The sequence below is a fragment of the Paramisgurnus dabryanus genome, chromosome 13, assembly GCF_030506205.2.
Source record: "Paramisgurnus dabryanus chromosome 13, PD_genome_1.1, whole genome shotgun sequence".
In the NCBI taxonomy this organism is placed as follows: domain Eukaryota; kingdom Metazoa; phylum Chordata; class Actinopteri; order Cypriniformes; family Cobitidae; genus Paramisgurnus; species Paramisgurnus dabryanus.
In genome coordinates, this window is record NC_133349.1 from 20894964 (window position 1) to 20918433 (window position 23470).

At 37.0% G+C, this 23470-nt stretch overlaps 3 protein-coding genes across 6 annotated transcripts; 2 read left to right on the top strand and 1 right to left on the bottom strand.

Annotated features, from left to right (window-relative positions):
• Positions 1–1111: 1111 nt before the first annotated feature.
• On the bottom strand, positions 1112–11724 carry leng8 (leukocyte receptor cluster (LRC) member 8). Of its 2 annotated transcripts, XM_065261174.2 has the most exons (16): positions 11684–11724; positions 11457–11547; positions 10754–10892; positions 10510–10641; positions 10247–10321; positions 9721–10141; positions 9462–9642; positions 9152–9322; positions 8810–9025; positions 8407–8559; positions 6137–6422; positions 5919–6020; positions 5778–5846; positions 5544–5673; positions 5246–5453; positions 1112–5165 (listed from the first exon to the last, which is right to left on the bottom strand). In XM_065261174.2, exons 2-16 carry the CDS (start codon positions 11495–11497, stop codon positions 5003–5005), a joined length of 2487 nt encoding a protein of 828 aa, XP_065117246.1. In that variant the 5' UTR covers positions 11498–11547; positions 11684–11724; the 3' UTR covers positions 1112–5002. The 2 variants fall into 2 exon arrangements, with proteins under 2 accessions (XP_065117246.1, XP_065117245.1); XM_065261173.1 differs by having other exon boundaries at positions 11457–11719.
• An 852-nt stretch (positions 11725–12576) lies between these two features.
• LOC135727836 (gamma-aminobutyric acid receptor-associated protein-like 1) lies at positions 12577–16255 on the top strand. The gene is made up of 5 exons (XM_065245885.2): positions 12577–12760; positions 13844–13933; positions 14127–14205; positions 15039–15157; positions 15755–16255. Exons 2-5 carry the CDS (start codon positions 13844–13846, stop codon positions 15818–15820), a joined length of 354 nt encoding a protein of 117 aa, XP_065101957.1. The 5' UTR covers positions 12577–12760; the 3' UTR covers positions 15821–16255.
• Positions 16256–16666: 411 nt separating this feature from the next.
• LOC135743455 (killer cell lectin-like receptor subfamily E member 1) lies at positions 16667–23434 on the top strand. Of its 3 annotated transcripts, none has more exons than XM_065261176.2 (7): positions 16667–16959; positions 17187–17285; positions 20707–20805; positions 22233–22334; positions 22437–22588; positions 22665–22765; positions 22940–23434. In XM_065261176.2, the coding sequence occupies exons 1-7, from the start codon at positions 16863–16865 to the stop codon at positions 23067–23069; spliced, it is 780 nt and encodes a 259-aa protein (XP_065117248.1). In that variant the 5' UTR covers positions 16667–16862; the 3' UTR covers positions 23070–23434. The 3 variants fall into 3 exon arrangements, with proteins under 3 accessions (XP_065117248.1, XP_065117249.1, XP_065117250.1); XM_065261177.2 differs by having other exon boundaries at positions 16667–16944; XM_065261178.2 differs by lacking the exons at positions 16667–16959; positions 17187–17285 and adding an exon at positions 20386–20597.
• The last annotated feature ends 36 nt before the right edge of the window (positions 23435–23470 follow it).

A 23470-nucleotide genomic window follows, 5' to 3' on the forward strand; every position in this document is an offset into this window, starting at 1 on the left:
TTGTTCAGTTACCATGAAGCTTTAAAATATATTTTTATGGTACATTGTGTCTCTTGACAAAACTGCAATATACATACAGTAAATATCCTATCAGTAATGTATAAAGACTTAACAAATGTAGTGTATTGTTTTTATTAACTTAGAATGAGCAATTTTTAAAGCCTAGGTCCCCTTACATGGAAGGCGCCAATTTGTGGCACAATGTTTCTACAGTACGATGACATTTTTGTGCTGTAGCGGCTACCATAGCTTCTCTATGCATTTTAAAAGTGAGGGGTAATCTGTGTACGTATGAGTCAAATAAACTATACTTTGCAAGGCTGTGTGTTCGACCGTTTGCACGAGCCAGTAATTGCAATTCACAATCTCACCCCTAGATGCCGCTAAAAATCGCTTTATAGCAACACTAAAGAGTTTTTTGCTATTTGCTTTCCCTACAGGTTGGAAGCGGAATTGTCCATTACCAATGTCGTAAATAATTTAGCCTACTGCAGCAAAGCTGGCTCTGATTGGATTGTAGGTCTGCCGTAAAGCAAGTTTTTGTAGTTTTCACTCGAACTGGACCGTGACCCGACGGTTGGAAACTTCTTTAGTGCGGTTTTGGCCGATAGAGGGCTGCAAATCGAATGTGAAAGTGTCGTCAACACTGTTTCGAGTGGATGAACGACTGAAACTTTTTTGGAAACGTTATTTTAAGGTAAAAAAAGCTCTTTGATGTTGCTTTAACATATTAAGTAAAATTTCACAGACAAAATAATCTACAGTTCATTTCTGGGAAGCTACGGTCAAAATTTTTGGTAACTAGTGCTTCATACACTAAATATTTACTGTAAATGCATAAACTATCTTTAAATATTCACAAATATAAATTATGGTAAATATAAGCTTACTTAAGCAAGTTTATGTCAAATAAAATGTTTTAAAGTAGTACATAGCAATGTTACAACTTTGTTTATTACAACTTCAATGGACATAATTCTATATGGGCACCTAATTTTTTCATCATTATACTACGGTCTTACAAAACCATGCCAGAAACATACAAACATCAGATTGATAGTAAAAGTTGACCAAATCTCACTTACTGATATACAAGTAAATCCACACACTATTTAGATTTTAACTTTATTTTTCCTCAAGATCAGTAGGTACATTATGTACAAATTAATATTTACAAAAGGCAGTAAATTCATAAACTCCAATGTATATGATTTTAGGGCTTTCAGTGGTGAGCTGTAAAAGAAATGATAACAAGCACATTCCTGTGGAAATACTTACTGCCAAGCACTGAGCACATATAACCAATCTACAACCACAACATCGCAATATACAACATGACACGAAGAGAAAGAAACGGGGAGATAGAGGAGACACATTTAGAAAGGGAAAAGAAAGATGACAGGAAAAAGATTTATGAAACGAAGCAGAGTCAATTAACAAAATTACTCGTGAGAGAGAACACGATATACACACCGAGGCAAATCTAAATACAAGAAGCAAAAATATAAGCGGAGAAGCAAAGAGTTGATGCAGGAAAAGGTTAAATAAATTACGGGTGTAAGGAGAGAACAAGCAATATTTGAGGAGACTGATGGTACTGTGGGTAATAACTGCTGTAAAAAAAATTACACAACTGCAATATCAGAATAGTTAAATACACACTTCATGAAAAAAAAAAAAAGAGGATTTCAGATTAACATTGTTTGAGAGAGCAATACAGCTTTAAAAACCAAAATTCAACTAACATGCAATATGGGCAAAATGTCAACATTTAATTCTCAATAAAAACTGATAACTTTGAGAGCTTTGAGGATTTCACTAAACTGCTTTTATACCATGAATGCTAAATCAACTTTTGGTATGACTTCATTTTGAGTTCACAAAACTTAAAAATGTATGTCCGGGTATGTCTAGCATGCCATTCTACAGCATCATACAAATTCAGAAACCCATTCAGTGTACACAAGAAAAAAACTGAAAGCCAACACAAAATAAACAAAAGCAAAAAATAAAACAAAATAAATGATTAAGCAGTAAAAAAAAATCTAATAAAACCAGCAATGTTAATAAGAATGGACACAAGACATACCCAAACATATAGCTACAAAACCTTATACTAAATGTTAACTTAAACAGAAACTGACATTATGCAAGTGTTTGTTTGTTCTTTCATTCAAATAGGGCTTAGTTTAGTGTAAAAAAAAAACAAATCAAAAGGGAAATATTGCAAATTGAAATCACCAAGCTCTCCTCAATGTGACAGAAGCATCAGACAAGCATAATAAAGAATCTCAATAAAGCTGATGTCTGGATGTCTCAATGCCCATTTTCCAGTATGTCTCTGGAAAGGTTTTGCTCTCATCTGTTCATCTCTCGCTTTGCTCCAATTTTGCAGGACTGCAAGAAGAGAAAGAGAATCTGGTACTGAGGGAGTGCAGGAAGAGAGAGAGAGAGGGAGGACTGGGGGTGGGAGGGGTTGAAATATAAGGTAAGGAGGAGAAAACAGAGTGCAATGTCATTTCAAGTCAACAAGAAATATCATTACAATTAGTTAATTTGCAATTACAAGTGTCCAAATGAAATGAAGCTATAACATACTCAAAACAAAGAGAACCAGGAATACTCAATAAAAGCTGAATTGTTTCCCAAGCATCAATGTCATCAGGCCTGCAGCAGCAAAACAAATATCAGTGCCCTCACTTGTGCCTAAACCAAATCTTTTTCTTGTTGGGTCTCTTTTCACAAACTAATTAGGGTTAAAGACATCATGACAGCAAGAAATCTGGGGGATTATTCATAAAAGAAACACTGATGAACAAAGAATGGATAAGTTACAGGTAGACAGAGGAAGTGAACAAAAAAAAAAAAGACTTAAAATAAGTCAAACAGAAAGAAGAATCGCTCCCAAGGGCTATTTAGTAATGATCAACAAGAGAAAGATTTGGCATATTCCAAATTCACAAAATGCTTAGCTTCTTCATATAACATGGAAAATTAATTGTGAAATGTCGGGCTTCCCTGGACATGAAATAGCATTTTATAATAATCACTTATTCACACCAAACTGCAAACCAATGAGTACGCTCCGCAAGACTAGAAATTATTAACTTTAAAACTGCCATCAAAATTTCTATATGGATCAAATACAAACTTACCATGGTACAAACAAAAATGAAACCAAAGTACTATAAAGGAAAATAAATCTTCAGTATGTACATTATTTACATTCAACATATGTACACCATTCACCAATGAGGGTCAGGGATGTATTCTGATTTTAATGGCTCCAAGCAAACCACCTTCTGAAACCACTTAAGCCCGATCTATGCTGGTTGGTCATTAAATAAATGTTGAATTTCCCATCGAAAATGCTAAAAAGCTCTTAGACGAGTTTATATCTGCATGACGACTGCAAAGCCACAAATATCAAGTCCATTACAGATCTTAGAGCAATAGATTATCCAGCTTTCACTTTGTGAAATTGCTATAAGAGTAAATCTCTGACTTACTGCTGCACAGTAATGCATGTAAAAGGAGTCCTAGTACAGGTGATTGGTGTCACTAATACTTCAATTTTGCTGATGATGCTTATTACAAAATGACATTTGATAGATCCCAACCTGTCGCCTACTGAAAAATTTGATTTACTTTCACACCTCAGCAGAAAAGATGATGATTTTGCAAAGAAAGTCCTTCTTACCGGCCACACACACGCATTAATCTTTCATGTGGACATCGCACAAGGAGACACAGCCATACAAACCCATGCATTTCCAAACACCTGCGGGATAGACTTGCCACACAAGATTTAGGTAACTAGTTGACATCACCATCTGGAGAAGACACATCAGCCATTTTGCTACGAAACTGCTCTTGATTTTCCTTCAGGACCCGGTCAGGCTTAATGCATGATGAACACAGGACCATCTATGTTGAGTGATGCGTGAGGGGACTCGGCCTTCTGGTGGATCGCTGCTGGTGGTCAAACTTATCGCTGTTAGACCTGGACTTTAAAACATCTGGCCTTATTCAGATTACAGCACGGGTGGGGTTAAAATTTGTGAGTCACTGAAACGCTGCAGCCATTGCATCGAGCTGCACTCCTTGGGTGTTGAGGAAAGATCGAGAAAGGATCTTTGGTCGATTAGATTTCAGGTTGACTTGAATGCTGATGGAATACAATGCCAATTTGAATTTCTCAGTGGGTTCTTGTGATATCTCAGTCCAAATCTTAAGATGTAAGACTAACAGATCACCTCCATTGACTTACTGAAGACATCTTAGGCAAGGGGAAAGATACAAACCATCCTCTTCTTCCTAAATCACAGGTATGCCGCAAAGCTCACTTGAAAAGTTCATCAAACATGACAGGGTGAACCTTTTGGTTGTTTTGGTTCAGACATCTTGCATCTTACACAGCGATTTCGACTTTACAGACTGGATGAGATGGCAAGTGTAAACGCCTCACTTTACACTTAAATCTTCTTCCGTAACCTTGTTTTCTTGTCTTGAGCTTTCTGGCTGTTTGCTTGAGAGGAGAGAAACATGAACACACAACACTGTTAGGTTAAAAATGTTTTGAGGTCTATGATGTGGGAGAACCTCCAGCTGCCTGAACCGGTCTTATTCTAACTGCTCAGGTGACCCCAACAGATCTTTGCTGTGTTTGCCGTGTTAAGTTGTTTAAAGGAATAAACTAGCCAATGAAATCACTGGTGACTAGTAAATACTAATGGGCTGGGTGAGAAGGATATAGTGGGTTTTAAAATGGCACCTAAGTGAGTGTATCTTAAGTGGATCACAGATCTATTAACTGTCCATCTGTCAGAAAGTCCATGACTCTACAAGAGTTAAAAAACAAAATCAGAATTCCCCTTACTAAACTAGTCAGCTGTAAACTGTGGGTGTATCTGATTGTGAATGTATGGTCCCTAAAGTCTGTCTTTATAAGCTTTGTACTGTAATTCTTTAGGTGATAATGGCCCTCCCCATTTTCCCCATACTAGGAGGTGGACAAACATGTTGAGCTGACTTTACAATCTATTTTGCTAGGGTCAGAGGGGGTGAATGTAACCCCAAGCCCTGTTAGAAATGCTAAACATGAGTCTAAATCTGGAAAGCCCAAGCTGGACTGCACATGCTCCACCGGCACAGAGGGCCTGAACCTGCAACAAAGAAAAAAAATCTTTAGATTTTAGAAATTACACCCAGCACAAAGCATACCAGTGTACCTCCGTACACTTACGTTTTAATAATGGCCCTCAAAGCCTGCATCCTTTCACGCTCCACAAACTTGTCTATAAGGTAAGCGGCCATACGTGGAGCTTGCCGATATAATTTAAAGAACCGGTGGAAGTTTCCAAGTGCCCAAGCCGTACGGAGCTCGAGAGCGTGGGCTACACACGGGTCAGCGCGAAGCTCAGGGGTCAGGTACACAAGTTCTGTTGTCAGGTCTACAAAAAAAAAAGAAACATGAGAATGTTAAGATGAGGAGGCACAATATGCCAATAGTTGAACTGCTCTTTAAATAACTGTATGCATACCTCCAGAGTTCTTAGTGAAGATGTAGTAGATAATTCTGTAAGCTGTGAATTCTCCTACGTTGTCCGAAGGACAGTCTTTATACAGAGCCTTCAGCTGGGTTTGGCACTGGTTGAATTCTTCGTGATCGCCCTGGTATGACAAATGAATCAATGAATCAAGGTTAAGGTCAAATAAAAAGGGTGCACATCTAAAAACAGCTTTAGAGTTCACTGACAGCAAAAAAGCCTACATACCTTTTCAAGAGCGATACGAGCATGCGTCTCATACACCTCCACTGTGAACTCGGTACGCACACCTTGAACCTAAAAACAAGATTCAACGTAAGAGAAGACAAAAAGAAACAGAAGCAGGTAGGTGACAGATACATTACTCACAGTAAGGTCCTGGCGTATTGATTTCATTTGTTCACATGCATACAAATAATCTTGACTGGTTTTCCAATGAGCTTTAACCGCAACAAGAGACTTTCGCAATACCTGAAAAACAAGAGAAAAATCATTCAAAGCAAAATGTATATCTAAATAGGTCTGTATTTACTGAAAGATGTGGCCAATAATCAGATCTTAAAGATAAGTAACATGGGACCACTCACAGGAACAGGCCTAACAGTTGAAGGGTCAGGGGCGCAGGTAAGACGCAGGTAATTTTTGGTGATGTCCTGGCAGGTGCCAACAATGGGGCAATCATCCCAACTGAGCCCTTCCTGGGTCCCGTCGAATACATTAATGTTTAATACCAGAGGCTCAGTGCGCAGTTTAGTGTGGAAGCGTGCAGCCCGGCTTTGCTTCTTGGCTTCTCGATTTGGGTCGTGAAAGTCAAGACCAGCGTTACCACCTTTGCGCTTCTTACCAATACCACTGCCTGCCTCTTCCATATTCCTAAAAGATAAAAAAGCCAAAGATTTTAACTTGACAAGACAATCATTGGAGTTATAACTTAAAACCAAGTGATATAAACCTAAAGCCTAAATACATTTGGTAATATTTAAAGGGGACATTTCACAAGACTTTATTAAAAGATGTCAAATAAACCTTGGTGTCCCCAGAGCAGTGTTGGGTAAGTTACTCAAAAAAAGTAATCCACTACAAATTACTAATTACTACTTTAAAATTGTAATTTGATTACATTACTGATTACTACATGCAAAAAGTAATCTAATTACTAATTACTTTACTTTTAAGTTACTTTGACAACATCAAATGTAAAAAACTACAAAGTGAAACTGTCTGAAACAAGGACGAATAAACCCAAAGGCAGTGTTAATGTGAAAATGTTTCTTGTAACATTTGAAAACAGTAATGATTACAGTGCATATTTGAATGCTTAAAGCTATTTTTGGTGTGATTTTGCCCCCTCCTAAAATTACTGGTCATATAGTGAATATATAGTCCAGAAATATTTGTAGCTTTTATAATAAGTTACAGATGTTTAACATTTAACATTCTACATTCATTAACATCTATCTATCTATCTATCTATCTATCTATCTATCTATCTATCTATCTGATGTTCTTGGATGTTTATTACAACTCTGTTCTGTAAGGGTTAACGCTGAGTTTCTGTTCTCTTTACCATGTATTCCCTGAAATGTGATTGGTTAGTGCAATGAGGGGAGGGGGTTTTTGTTTTGGGCTATGATGTTGTGCACGCTCTGGCGCGGGCGCGCGACTGGATGTGCGTGAGCATCGGCCTATGGGTGCTCTGTTAAAATAAAGCCAGGAGTTTTGTTAAACGAGTGTCTGTGCATTTCTCTTGAATGCTACACTATCTACATTCATTCGCGGTCGCGGAGACAGAAACTAGAGTTTTAACACGTCGTCGCATTCGCGAGGGCTTTTTGGTCAAGTTAAAGAATGTTAATATTCATGTTAGTTCGTTAAATATAACAATTAAAAGTTGTTTTGGTAATTGTTTAAATAAACATATGATTACTTAATGCAGTGCACGCATTGAGCTCATGATAAAATAACATAGTTAAATAATGTTAACAAATAAAACCTTATTGTACATTAGTGATTTAAAAACACACCTGTACGACCGCTTCCAGCAGACCAGATGTCATCGCGCAAAGCCCACTCTGAAATGCCAAGGTTTTGGACATGTATTGTCTGTATTCCACTTGAAGTATCAACCACCGCTCACATAGTTTCCATTTGCTTGCGTCTCAGACGAGTGAGTAAGCATATGCTCGTTAACTGACGCTGCGCGCATGCTCGTTAACAGACGTTGCCGTGCAATGGCAAAACGTCATTTTAAAATACATTTTAATTAATTTTTCAGCACTTAATTTGTAACGCTAGTAACGTAATTTTGTTGTCATTGGTAACTGTAATCAAATTACATACATTTAAAATGTAAAGCGTTACGTTACTGCGTTATCAGGAAAAGTAATTAGAGTACAGTAATGCGTTACACAGTAACGCGTTATACCCAACTCTGCCCCAGAGTATGTATATGATGTTCTAGCTCAAAATATCATATAGATAATTTATTAAACATGATGAAATTGCCACTTTGTAAGTGGGAGCAAAAATGTGGCATTTTTAGGTGTGTCCTTTAAAATGCAGATAAGCTGATCTCTTAACTAAATGGCAGTGCAGTGACTGGATAGTGCAGATTAAGGGGCGGTTTTATCCCCTTCTGTCATCACAGGGGGAGCCACATTTCAATGACCTGTTTTTTCACGTTCGCAGAGAATGGTTTCCTAAAACTAAGTTACTGGGTTGATCTTTTTCACCTTTTCTAGGTTGATAGAAGCACTGAGGACCCAATTAAAGCACTTAAACATGAAAAAAGTCAGATATGTCCCCTTTAAGTTATTTGGAATTTACTCTTGTTACACAATCAGTGATGATTTCTAACCTCCGCCCTCTATTTGCTTTGCCTCTTCCTCTGCCTCTCTCTCCCCCTCGACCTCTTTCTGCCCCACGGCCTCGGCCACCCTTTTGTTGCCGTCGGGTCAGTAGGAATCGAGCATCATTTGACATGCTGTTATCTGACTGAGAGCCAGAGTCACTGTTGAAGGAAAAAAAAAATCACCAGTTAAATTTACTAAAATCTTCTTGCTAAACCTTTTAGAAGTTGACAACCAAACTTTGATCTATTTTTATGTGGCGTATTAATATTTCTGATAACCCCACACCTAACAGCATGTGAAAACAATATAAACTGCAAAATTTCTCTTTAACATCTTTTGCATTTAGACAGAATTTACACCTCTGGTGAACCATCCTTTAAAGCCTTTATATTAAACTTTGTGCATTACCTGTGATGACGACTCCTGTCTCTGTTTCGGCTGTGAGGGGAGGGTGATCGTGATGAGGATCGGGATGAGCTGGAAGAGGGGCTTCTTTGAGAGAATACATTTCTATAATTACCCAGCCTGGGCCCGCCCCTGCCTCGAGTGGCTCCACCTCTCCCGACAGCATTCTCCTGAGAGCGTTGGGGAACTGCTTCCCAGCGAGACAGCTTCGGCTTTAGACTAATCAGAAAAAAAAAGTATTTAATTAGTGCAGTGTTTGGAGAGAGACAGAACCTATAATAAACCCTAATGCATGTATCAAAAAGAAATATCAGGTAGACGTTGCATTTTAAAGATGCAACTTACTCTGGGAGAGGTTCTTTAGTCCAGTCAATAGTGTAAGCAGAGCCATCCTGTAGCCTGGACTGCAAAAGGTCTTTCAGCACTTTTTCTGTACGATCCTTATCTTCTTCAGATTCACAGGCTGTAAAGCAGCGCTGCACATACTCTTTCATGGCCTGTGGCCAGTCCTGAGGTCTACAAGTACAAAAAAATCTGTTTTCATCCCTGTAAATGTAATCTGAAAGATTACCATTACTCCAATAATGTGGATGGAAAAACAAGCATGCTTTAGTAAGTACAACTCTTAATTCTAGATACTGCCCAGTTCTCTTACCGAGCCTGGGCCGTTGCTGTCGTAACGGTAGATGTTGCAACCGCAGATCCAGCTGTTGCAGTGGTGGACACGTTGGGCAAAGCCTGTACAGGGGACTGCTCACCTGAAGCAAAGGTTTGATTGGCCATAACATATGGACGTTTGGATATATTAAATTTGACAGCACCTGTTCCAGGAGCCTCTGCAAAACAACCAAAAAACCATACAGTAAGATTTCGCACATAATAAAGAAACGTTCAAATAACACCGAACCACATACGTTTCATGCGCTGCCACAACTGCTGGCCACCCATGTTCATATTGGGAAGGTTTTGTTTTTTGTTGGCATCCATCCTGCCTGCACCTCCGTATGCCCCTTGACCTTGACCCTGCTGCTGAGAAGGCTGAAATCCTGAAGATTGGTAACCCTGGTAAGAGGGCCGAACCTGCGCTTGACTGTAGCTTCGCATCGTGTTCGAATCAGTTGGACTGTATGGCATTGCTCCATTAGGACTGTAGGGGGTCTGGGAAGGAGTTGGAGTGTACTGACCATTGGGTGGGGGAGGTATGGATGGTGGAGGAGGGGGAGGGTCAGAGGATGTCGGGCTTTGGGAGGGAGGCTGAGGAGTTGATGGAGTAGGGGGCTTAGGTTGGGAGGAATAACTGGAGGACTGATCTTCCATTACAGGCATGGAAGAGGGCTAAAAGAGAGAAAGGGAGTGTAAGAAAGTGAATGCGTAAATATCAGACTATACAGGTTTAAAATCATTTCCAGCTGTACGCTACAACGACAAACAACTTCTTACAGCTCCAGTGGGTGTAGTGGGTGTCTGGTAAGTCCCTGGAACGCCATACTGTCCGGGAGGATATGCTCCTCCATACTGTAAAGAAAAAGCATACATTTACAATATACAACATACCACACCCTCCCATTTATGACCCAAGCATTCACTTTAAAGTATGCATGGGATAACAGACTATGATCTACATATATGCTGCATGCATGGGATAACAGACTATGATCTACATATATGCTGCATGCATATAAAAAAAGTATATGTAAAATTACCGGTGGCATAGGATAGTAGTAGTTATAGGGATATGGATAACCAGCATACTGTTGCTGGCTCTGATACCACTGTTGATAGTACTGCTGCTGCATTGCAGAAGAGTCTGTAACTGTTGTCGGATACTGCCCGGCCTAAGAAAATAAAAGACCAAAAATCAATCACCCATGGTAAAAAAAGTACAGGTGATGACTTAAAAATACACTAATTTTCCAATAACACATAATACAACATCTACATATTTACCTGTTGGTTGGGCTGATTAGTTTGTGCAGTCTTTGCCGCATTCTGACTTTTAGTGATAGAGGCCAGAGCCTGTCGGGCCTTCTCCCATTCTGGGTTCTCATGGGCTGGGTTATCCCCACTTGCATTCGCTCCATATGGCCTGTGGATATATGAGACTTACAAACCTCTAGTACATTTTTGGACATGCCACACAAGCTGCTGATTCTTCATCTGTAGATAACATTTCAAGGCTGTTCTGGCTATGCCAGCCAACTGATGATAATAATGCTCAACATTTACAAATTTGCACATGACCTGGTCAAAATTGTTACACTAACCATGCAAAGATTGCATCATTTATATTCAAATGTTGGTGTGATCACCATTTGCACTGACTTAACAGTAAATGTGGCTTGGGTGGGCCTGTAACAAGCAGACCAAACGCTGAAACAAATTTAATCACTAGACTGGTAAAGTAGTTGTCAACATCTTTCAATATTGTAATGATTTGGCTTTAATTTGTGATTATAAAACCGACGATAAAAATTCCCTGCTTATTCGGAAGTTCGCTAAAGTCCACTGAATATTTATCCCCGTTCACCTCGTTCTTATACCCGTTCATTCTGTTTAACATTCGTTAAGAGTGACAGTACAAAATGTTAATCTATGTTACAAGTGTGGTTATAATGGTTCTTAGATATTCTTGTAAATGAAGGACTCTTACCAGCTCGGTGTCGGTGCTTGCTGCGCTGTGTTCGCCGCCATTTTGCCAAGAGAGCTAACGAAATAGCTCCCTTAAAATGTATACGTAAACCCTATAAAGGAAAAAATCGCAATATATGTAGAAAATCGCTTTTGGCGTATCCACGAGATGGTGGTTTTTTACCGAATAACCTTAAACAAACCAAGTTCGAGTTGATATTAGGAAACAATGAAACCCGTGTCACCTACTTCGCCAAGCTCAGCGGTCTAATGTCAACACCTCAAACAAAATGGCTGCCGAAAGTTAGACCGGAAATACAGTCGCATTCTCATTGGACGAGAGAATATTCTGACCAGCCTAAATCATATACCAAATTAGACATTTCTAACATAATAAAGTCATCAGGATGAATTTATATGAATCACATACAGGCATAGTGTGTATTGAATCTGCATAATAATATAAAAGTAATACATGGCAACTTTTTATCAGTGACTAGACAAACCCTGTTTGAAGGACTCCTCGTGGGATTGTGTTAGCATTGCAAATGTTGTGGGTTCGATTCCCAGGGTACATACCTTTAATGCCATGAAAATGTATACTTATTTTCATTAAGATAAAAGCATATGCAACATTGATAAAAAAGAATAGAGATTTTTACTTATTATTTTTGCTTGCCTGCTAAATAAACATTCACTATAATTTATGTAGAGTTTTAAAGTAAATTTGTCACTTTTATATTAATATTGTCTAGTCCCTGACTGTGCTTTTTATTAAGAAGACCTTTATGCTGTTTGTGCATAATGTCACTATGATGGCTCGGATACGCCTATAAAAAGGGGGGGGGGGGGGGAAATTATTGTGTCTGTCTGATCTGTCCTGGCTGGCTTTTTTTGCTTTGCCATAAACACGATAGACACGTAACACAGATACAGTACATAACTCTGTCCTCATTGGCCTGTTTTTTCTTTATTTTGATTGGTTTCGGTAACCCAGATGACTTAAGAGCGACGGTGCCCCCTACCAATAGTGGTACCGTCAACACATTATGTTTCCGCCTTTTTTCTCTTCTAATTGGTTAGAAGGGGTGTCAGTCTATTTTTACATATATGATTGGCCAATCTCTAGAAGAAGGCGGTACATTTTTTGTTGTTGTTTTAGTGGGAGAAATGGTCCAGTCGATTTCTTCAACGTAGACGGATATGTAAAATATACAATTATTACTTTTTGGGGATCCACGTTATTTATGTGCTGATAGGAGCATCTAATAATTGTCTAAGGAGAGAAGATAGGCAATAATTATCGCGGAATCTGCCGATTTAAAGGTATTTTTTTGTTTGTTTACCACAATAATAAGGTAATAAGTTGACTCCGCGATAGCGGACCATTAAAGGCTAGTTTCTTGAGTCGCGTGTAACCTATATTAATACATCCGTAACCCGCTGTAAGTTAACTTTTTTATTAGCTTGAATAGCAGATCATATCACGTGTGCTCGCGGCCTGACGACGTCAACAATTGTTGTTGTGAGTACAGTTATCATCTGACATTATCAAGTACCTTCTAATAACAACAGTTTCATGTGTTTACTATTAAAAGCCTAAAAGCAGAGCGTGTGAAAATAAAGTTAGATTGCCCAGAGCAGTCAAGTTTTCGCATTGCTGCACTGTCTGTGGCAACTCGTCAGTCTGTTTTTAAACTTTCTGAAGGCCTCTCCTCATGACTGTCCACGACCGCTTTTTTAAAGCTTCTCCTCTCATTTCTACCCAATATAAAAATCTAGCGCTTGGCACAACTAGAAATATGTATATTCGTTAATAAAACTGCAGAAACACTTAAAAATATTTAGATTTTTTTTAGTTGGTTTAGCTTATTTTAATCCTTGTTTTTATTTTAAAGTCTGTTTAAGTTTGTTGAGGCCCTACATTAACTGTAAGCCACTGTGATTGCAAAAATAGATATGTACTATGGTTACGAATTTATATTTTCCATATTGACACTATTGAATTTTGCATGTCCAGAAATATACTCAGTGGTACATGTGATATCAGTCATCATGGGCTTAAATAGGGAAATAACGTTACTGTATTACATTTTCTGGTGTGGTTTTGCAGAACTAGAAGTCATAATTAATGCAAATAATCCTCAGCTGAATCATCTTGATCATAAGTGTTTCACACGGTAAACGTTTCCGTTCGAATAGGCTTGTATGTAATGACTGTTGAATGCACAAGTGGCCCCAATAAATTGTTAGGTGGACATACAGTAAAAACAAAATCTAAGATCACAAGGCCTAAAACCAGCCACCGGATATAGATTCTGGATCATTTTGCAATAAAAAAATCACACAGTCTGTGAAGTGTGTGTTTTGTTTTTGTATAATGTTGATAACATTGTGTTTGTTTCTTAGATGTCTAGCCAATATCAGCGAAGTGTTCCACTGGAGGTCAGGAGAGCGGAGGGGGAGAGAGTACGTGCCAAACATCCAGATAAAATTCCGGTCAGTCTCATGATGGGAAACAACAATAGAACCTACTGTAGCCTATTATATTTCAGCTAAATACATTATTGGGTTCTGGGAATCAATGCTCTAGTAATGACACACTTTAATATTTAGGAACCATTACTAATATATTACCAAAAAATGCTTTTTTATTTAAAAGATATTGACCTAAAGTTTTGTCTCTATGTAGATTATTGTGGAAAGAGCTGCACGGTCCCGAGCTCCTGATCTCGACAAAAAGAAATTCCTTGTTCCCTCGGACCTTACAGGTGACAAATCACATTACACACATGCTCCTCTATTCCACCACGTTATATTGAGGATTATGGTTGGGAATCGGAAGCCGTTTTTATTCACACAAGTTATTTTCTTCACTTTCAGTTCCATAAACACTTCTCAAAGGTGAAGCAATACAGTTCTTTGATCGTGTTTACTGCATGTTGTAGTCTATAGCATGGAAAAGGAAAGAAAGGATATTTTAGCAAAACTTTGTCAGGCCTCAACACAAATCATTTTAATACTGGCCCAGTTGTTCAGGTTTTCACTTGCCCTGCCAAATTTTTTACTGGCCCCACCAAAAAAAGATTTCAGTGTCATATACATACAAACAAACAGCCACAGGCATATATTTTAGTGACTGAGGGCAAAGCACTGGCAATACTGTTTACTGGCCCCAGCAACTCTCACACTGGCCCCCTTATGTTGAGCCCTGTTTGCATTAAATGTGATGATAGAGACTGGATACAACAAAATAATAGTAGGCAGTAAACAAATAAACAACACATTGTTTTATTATCAAAGGAATAGTAATAGTAACCTCTGGTTGAATATAGAAATGTAGGAAATTCTTTACAGTGTCCTTTCCCTATTGTTAATTTAAATTTTACAAGAGAAAGCAGTTCAGGCCATGACTTCATTGTGATAATGTGGTAATGTTACAGACATGTAAATCTAAACAAAAGCGTATTCCTTACTTTCTTAACTCTGACGGTTAACTTCCTCAATTCTGCATTCCGCTTGATGAAGAAACGAAACCGTTAGCAGATTACAAAATTTTGGTCGGAGTTTTTGACCTTACACTCTCCCTCCTTTTTTCCCCCAGTCGGCCAGCTCTGCTTTCTGATCAGACAGAGAGTGGCTATGAGGCCGGAAGAAGCGCTCTTCTTTTTCGTAAAAAATTCCCTTCCTCCATCCAGTTCCCCCCTGTCTGCAGTGTATGAGGTAACTCAAGCACCCTTTATCTTCATCATTAACAGTGTTGAGAGTAGTTGTGTGTGTGGTTCACACATGTTTTAAATGTATTTATTTTCTCTTTTGATTTTTGGAACTTAAAATTTTACTTGATTTTGATTCGTGTTTTGAAAATGAGATTTTCTTGTATTGAGCTTGGACTAACGCCAGAGACACACATAACACAAATACGGTATACTATTTATTAGCCCTTTTTATATTAATAAAGTTTTTATTTAAATTTAAAACACATGACAGTCATCATTATAAATATTTTTTTAATAATACCAAAACCAAGTGAAAATGTGCTTGAATAAAAAAAAGCAATCTGTGCATTACTGTAATCAGTTTGATGAACAGCATATGTAAAATAAGTATGTAAATGGGTAAAGAAAAGGATCTTAAAACTTTTGGAACTTCCTCACCCACATTTAAGATCTGCTTTTGCTAGGAAAGTTTAAAAGATGCATACAAGCCTCTTTTATGGATTCAAAATAGAGTGACACAGATTTTGTACATATTTTCCTACATCTGCCTTTAGATATTGGCAATTTTGATTTAAATGTAATGATTCTGTTCCTGTTTTAGGAGCACCATGAGGAAGACCTTTTCCTGTACATGACATACAGTAATGAGAGTGTTTACGGTGCCTGAGGCAGAGGATGAAAGGACTGGAAAGAGGGAGAGAGAGAAAAAAGATGATTATACAGAATAAAACATGGAAAGGGGTTTCTATTGTACCACTATTATCCCAAGTACAATACATTTACGGGACATATTTGTATAATGATTGATGAGTTGTTTGGATATGTCAGTATTTGGAGGCAACTACAATGTATTACACTAAACTGATTATTGATAGTATTGTGACTTGAAAGATTTAAAAGTGAGGCTAAACAGACAAAGTGAGAAAATGAAATCAAATGGGGTGAATTTTAAAAATGGAGTAGGAGAGCAAGAAAGTATTCATTTCATCTTTCTCTCCCAGGAGCGAGTCACCTGTATTTAATGCAAATAGGTTTTTGTTGTTTTTCTTTTGTAAAGTATTATCAATAACTTTTGTGCATATAATAAATACCTTAAAAGTTATTGTCTTTTATTTGTCATCTTATTATATAGTGTATTATATGTGTGGACTGTCCTTATGTAATGTAGATTTGATCACACACTCCTGTATAAAGGATGAAATATTCCTGTTTTAGCATAGATCCGCCTCACATTTAACAGACACTTTTATTTCAAGGCAACCTGTGTAACACGCATTGCAAAAAACTTTTATTTCCTATGGCTCACCTGTTTGATAACCCACATAGGCAGCAGTGAAGTTTCCCGTTTTCCTAAAGGATGAGACATGATAAGTGGTTTTATTCATTCTGAAAGTGTAAAAAACAGAGAAGTGAGGGATATTGTGGTAATGTGCTATGTAATGAGGAAGTTGCAGAAAAAGCAAAGATCATGTGTGATGTTCAGAATCATCCCACTTTTAAATAAAAAAAACAAAACTGGTGTCTGGTCAGCATTTTGAAATGTGTTAGATCGATCAGCTGTTGCTGCCTATCACAGAATAATAATTGTGTTTAGACAAAAGTAAACAGTAACTAGTAGTTTACAAGGTCAGCTTTATCAAAGAGTTTGTTACATCCAATTAGACCTCATTAGTCAGGAAACCGAAACCAAGGAGAATTTGCAGAAAGAAATGGCAATGGAGAGCACAAAAGCAGTGGAAGTGGAGCTGGAGGAGATTGCTACGTCTGAAGAGAAAGAGGAAAACGAAAAAAGTCGGGAAACAAAAGGTTTTATATAAAAAAATTTTAATGTGTTGAAGGTATGTTAATGATAAATTGTAAATAAGTTGTCATAATCTGTGGTTAAGTATACAGAACTAGGAATCCTTCCCTCTGAATTTTGGTGTCAGTCTGCATTCAAAAAGAGAAACTGCATTTTTACTTTCTTTAGTTTGTCTCTTTAATTAGTTGTCCTCTTGTATCTAAACTTTTGTTGATCTTTTCTAACTTTGTAGAGAATGAAGGAAATGTATACTCTGCTCTGAGTCACCCCTCTGATCATGTTTATGGTGAACCTGCTCCAACTCCTACATGTACCTATACATTCAATGAAGGTAATAACATACAAGCTTTTAAAGCTAATTATAAGCTAAAAATATTTATATATTTTTTATTTATAATATTGCAATAAACTGTTAAATAGTAGTAACACTTATTTTTTTGTACACACTACAGCTCTTTCCTGTCTGATGATGTCGATTTGTATTATTTTAATTTATTTTAATAGTTAAAAAAAAAAATTATTCTAGAATAAATAATATTCTAGCTGTATTTTTGACGTGGTCATATTGACCACACAAATGGGGAAAAAAACCCTATGCTTTAAAAAACAGAGAATTTGCATCTACATAATAGCAATAATATCTACATACTGGTTTTAAATGCGGTCAGATTATATAGGGAAAATAGGTGTTACGTTTGAAATTACTGTCATTATTTTCTACTACCCATACATAGTCAATATGAAAAGATCATGAATTTAAAGACATAATTATAATACATTCTGATTTAAATTATAAGCCAGAGTGTGTATGAATTAATGCTGAATTTAAAACAATCACATAATTCACATAAAAGGTCGTTCCGTTTGGCAATACAGCTGCATCTTAGTCTAAAACAGGACAAGCGAAAATAAAGGTCAGAAAGAGGAACAAAAACAGAAAAAAATCATCATATTGATGCAGCGGTCAGTGAGAAACTATATTTCTTCAGAAACATATTTGTTAATAGAAAAATATAGTTATAACACTGTAAATTTTAATTTCTGTCATTACTTAGATAAATTAAGTCAATTTTACTCAGTATCACTAATTACTAGATTTTATTAAGTAGCATTTAAGTTGTTCAGTGAATAAAACAGCCTACTTCTTTTTTAGTTTCGCTAACTTTAAACTTAAGTAAACTGTAAAAAAGGATTTGTTGGCTCAGTCATGTCATCTGCTTAAACAACTCTATAAACTCAAAAACAGCACTGCTATCTTTACTTATTACAAACCAATTTGACTAATTTCATAAATGCACAAAAGCTCTTATTGAGAATTAACAGAAGTTCAGATTAATGTTTTTTTTTTTTTTTGATGTCATGTTGATTAGTTTGTTTAAGTTGAGCTCTTGACCTTCAACTTTTATTAACACACTTTCTCAACAGTTGCAGAAGTGTTTTATTCAGAACACTTGTACACTCTTGATAAAACAGATCAGATGAAGTTTAGTCTGTGATTAAATTAACCTTATTAAAAATAAAATGTGTTTAAAAAGATGATTTTTTTTTATTAAAGCAATGAAACTGATATGAACAGATAGGACACAATGACTAGAATATTCCACTGACACACTTAGACATTAACATTCAGCATAAAAACCTCAACAATGATGACATTCAACAAAATGATTCACATAAATAGATCAATGGCAATGCATGCTGGGAGGCATGAATGAGTTTTTTACTATTTTGGCACCCAGCATTAGTGATGGTCAACCCGGATCTTTTTAAGGATTCGGGTTATTCTGAGTCACTCACTAATATGATCCGGGTTCTGCGAGTCACTCGAGTCACTCGAGTCACTTGGTCAAAATCTCCCAATTCCAATCGCTAAGTCATACTAATGCCAACCAAGCAACTCGGATCACGCGTGCGGCTACGAGTTTATGACTCCTCTGCTCACAAAAAAGGGCTTATGTGACCTGAGGAACTCGTAAAAAACATGCATGCCCGTGGTAACATTATCAATAACATGATTGTAAAAGTTTGGTGTGTTTAGTTTCATTTCATAACGACAAATATATCAACACCACATTTAGAAGATGTCAGGCTTGGTTGACTTGGACGTGAGAGGAACGTGTCCTGTTTCAGATTGACTTAAAAGATCCACGATAGGCTTCGGTTAATCTTGTGAGTGAGTCCCAGACAGAGCCGCTCGCCCGCTCCTGCACGGATCCTGTGAGTGAACCACTCACGTCACTCTGAGTAACTCAGTCAACAAGAGGAGCCGTGTACGTCCGTCGGTGGCGGATCTTTCCAGCAGCACTGCTGCAGCAGTCCTCGTATTTAAAAATGTTAAACATTTGCAGCTTCTACCCAAAACATTGTGCCAGTCAAATATTTCAACAGATTAGCCTACATGAGTCAGTGGGTTAACAACACGAGCAAGGCTTGTTTCTCCTAGCCCAGAATTCAAGCTCCATGAGTTGAGTCACTCTCTGTGTGAATCCTCGAGCCGCCGACCAACTCATTGTCGCGCGCACGCATCCCTTTGTACTCGGACTCGGAGCTGCAAGAAATAATGATCCGGAATAGCAGCTTTTGGTTCACTCGGTACCCCCAGTCGACATTTGGTGATGTAAATTAACTCGTTTTTGCAAGTTATAGAACCTATGGCAGCTTATGTAGAGTTATTTGTTGTAATTCTGTTGTAAACATTTGAAGAGCTTTGTGTTTGATACAATTTCTCATTTTTAATGCAAAATCTGAGAGGACTCAACTGACTCGGGTTAATGGTCACTAAGGACTCATGGTTCTCGAGTCATTTTAGGGATCGGGTTAAATGATCCGAGTTTCGGGTGACTCGCTCATCACTACCCAGCATGCATTCCTGCATGAAGCATATTTATTTGATTGTCACCATTGCTGAGCTTTATTTGTTTTTTCTTTAATGCTTAAACTTAAAAATGCAATAATACTTTGTGTTGATGTAACTTAAATCTTTCAAAGCAAGATAACTCGACTCAAGTTGAATCAACAAATATTTTTAACTTTGTAAACTAAGGCTAGAGTTCAACTAAAGTAAATTATTAAAGTATTTTCCACAGTTTTACTAAACTTACCTGAAATACTGTGTTAGTGTAAGCATTTGTTAATTCAACATGTATTTCTATTTTACTTTGTATTTTCAAGGCAATCGGTTTGCGTGCTTTTTTCAGTGTATGTTAGTGGATTTTTTTGCCATCGTATGCTAACAAAAAAACAGCATTATTTAGTCCTCTTTTAGAACAACACGATCACTGGGTATCTTTTATTTTATTCTCGGGTGACATTGAGTTTTTTGTATGTCTATAACACACTTCAATGTCACACAGAGCGGATATCGTGTTACGGCTTCTATTCGGTCTACATTACGTAACTATAGCGACGGAGCGAGGTTAGGTCAACTTGGGTGAACGACGCGCGTTCATGTGCGCATTCGCAGTCAGAACAGAGAGCTGTAGTCAAAGAGCTGCTGCAAAAAAGGTTCTATATTATTGATTGGCCCTGTTTGCATTTAAATACAAGTTAGAACAGGGAAAGACGATGTATATTAAACTGTGCAATTTCGGAAAGCCCACAGACTACGCGCTCTCTTCTGAATCGAAGCAGCAGCCGGATTCAGGTGAAGAATGCGAATGTTGTGATTGCGCATCTTTCGACTTCCGTATAAAGTCTGGACTGTCGTCGTAACGTCAATTTATAAATACGTTTTTCTTTGCTCATATTTCTAGATATTGAACGGAAGGTTCGTGTTTACCGCATCATTTCAGTGGTGCTTTTTGCCATCTGCGTCCTGTTGATGATGGTTGTCTTCGTACTCTCTGTAAAGGGTAAGTATCCTCTTATTTACATGTAAAAACCATGGTAAAAAACATCCTGTATTCATTCCATGTTCATTGATATAAACGACGAATATCTGTCTGTCTATCCACCACAACTTATTACAAAGAGGTTGGTTTGGTGACGCTAAAATTAAATTAACTTATATTAATTAAGTTTCAAACCCCATTGGGGTCCCCAGAAAACTTCAGAAAAATAAGACAAAACAAACAATTGTATATCGTCTAAAATTTGTTTAAAAAAAATAAAGTATAACATTATTACTGTTTCATTTTGAAGTATTCTTATTTATTTGATTTTATATCATATAAGTAAATACAACAACAAGTGTTGTATTAAAGGGATATTTCATCCAAAAATGAAAATTCTGTCATAATTTTTTCATCCTTCTTCTAAACCTGTATTAATTTATTTTTTCTGATGAACACAAAAGAAGATATTTTGAGAAATTATGGTAAGCACACAGCTGATTGTAACCATTGACTTCCATAGTAAGAAAAAAATACAAGAATCACATGGAATTCAACGGGTACCGTCAACATAGTACATATGTGAAGTTCTAGGTCAAAATACCATATAGATAATTTATTATAGCATGATAAAATTGCCAATTTATAGATGTAAACAAAAATGTGCCGTTTTTGGGTGTGTCCTCTTAACAGCAAATGAGCTGATCTCTTCACTAAATGGCAGTGCTGTGTTTGGATCAGATTAAGGGGCAGCATTATCCCCTTCTGACATCACAAGGGGAGCTAAATTGTAATGAGCTAGTTTTTCCACATGCTTGCAGTGGATGGTTTACCAAAGCAAAGTTACTGGGTTGTTAGTATTATATTGTCTAGGTTGATAGTATTATATACCCCCTTTAATACTTACATAGATAGATAAATAGAAATAGATGAATAAATATATATAGATGGAAATATATTTTAGTAAAAGGGTCCATCACAAAAGGTTAATCATATTTGGGTGTCCTTGGAAGTTTCCTGGACAGGATTTAGATTGACCCAGGACTAGCCATAGTTATAATAGGACATTTAAGTAGTTTTTACAAACAAACCTTACAAAAAACAATACTGGTGTGCACCTTATATGTCGAGATATGTCAGTACAAGGTGTATTTAAATTAAGGTTGATCAAATATGCATTTTAGTCTGGGACTAAGGTAAGCCCTGTCCGAGAAACTGACCCATAAAGTTTGAAAACGCCTGGTCTAGGCAACAACGTTCACTTCCATTACATGTTAGTCTGTCTCAGTACTTGCAATACACACTAAAATCAAAATACTTTGTAAAAGTTCCTATTATTATAGTTTTACATTATTAACAACGTTAGTATTAAACTGTGCAGCTAAAACTTTTGAAGGAATTTTGAATGGGTCACCGGTTTTACAAAATTCTGTTGAATTATGTTATAGTGACTGGGAAGCAGTCATGTCAGATTGTAGAACCAAAAGAAATGCCAGCGGCAAAAGAATGCAACCGGAAGAAATGCCAAGAAATGTACCAACTGCAGACTTGTGAGTTTATTGACAACAGACACACATTTAAATGCATTAGCTTTGTTTTAGTTGTATGTGTGTATATTGTCTCTTAATTGACCACCAAATGTTTGCTTACAGCTTGTCTGCACAATTATTGTGAAAGGGGCTGGCTGAATTTTGAGGACTCTTGTTATTTCTTGTCCAATAAACGCCTGAGTTGGCATGAGAGTAGGGCGGAGTGCCAGAAGAAGGGAGGAGATCTTGCCATCATTACTAAAGAACGTTTGCAGGTCAGTAAAACAGAGTGGTTGGGTTTCATTTAAAATATATATATCTTTAACTTTCCTCAATATTTTATTTCTGCAGAGATATCTAAGTGAAAACGGCAATGTGCACTACTGGATTGGGCTCAATCTAGGGGGGACAAATCAGTGGATATGGAACAACAACACCGTATTGACAGTGAGGTGGGTGTAGTTGTATATTTATAGCCTGTGATAATAAGTATATATATAAAAAAAGAATACAAGTTAAGTATATATTATTTTATTTTAGGCTTAATCATGAATCACATAGTCACAAAAAATACAATTATGAGAAGATTTTTTAAGCAGGCTATTCTACTTCTCTTGTATGGACAGATATTGGGGTAAAAAACTTTTGGATGGGAAATGTGCTCTCCTGGCTGCAAATGAACCACCTGAACGAAGCTGGCACCAATCTGACTGCGCATTGTCCTTACACTACATCTGTCAGAAAACAAGAGCTTAATATCTGCTCAAATACACCAGCACATAAATCACATACATATACATCAGTAACATCTTTTAGCTACATATCAGAATTTCAGAACTCATTATAATCAAACTCAAAGCAATCAATACAGCATTTTTTCAAAGCTTTTTTTCTAACTTACAATGTGCATTACATAGTATACCTTTACACAGCAGAGAAAGATGTTTATTATTATCCAGTTTATTTGTCAGTATTGTAAGTGGACACAATTTAACTTTACCAATCACATACAGAGCCTTTTTTTGCACAAGCATATGTGTTGTACTACTGTACTATCTGATTTTAAAATGCTCATTTTGTATTGCTTAAATAAACTTTTACACTGATATTTAACAAACCTATCTCACAGTTCAGTGTTGTCTACTAAATATATATAA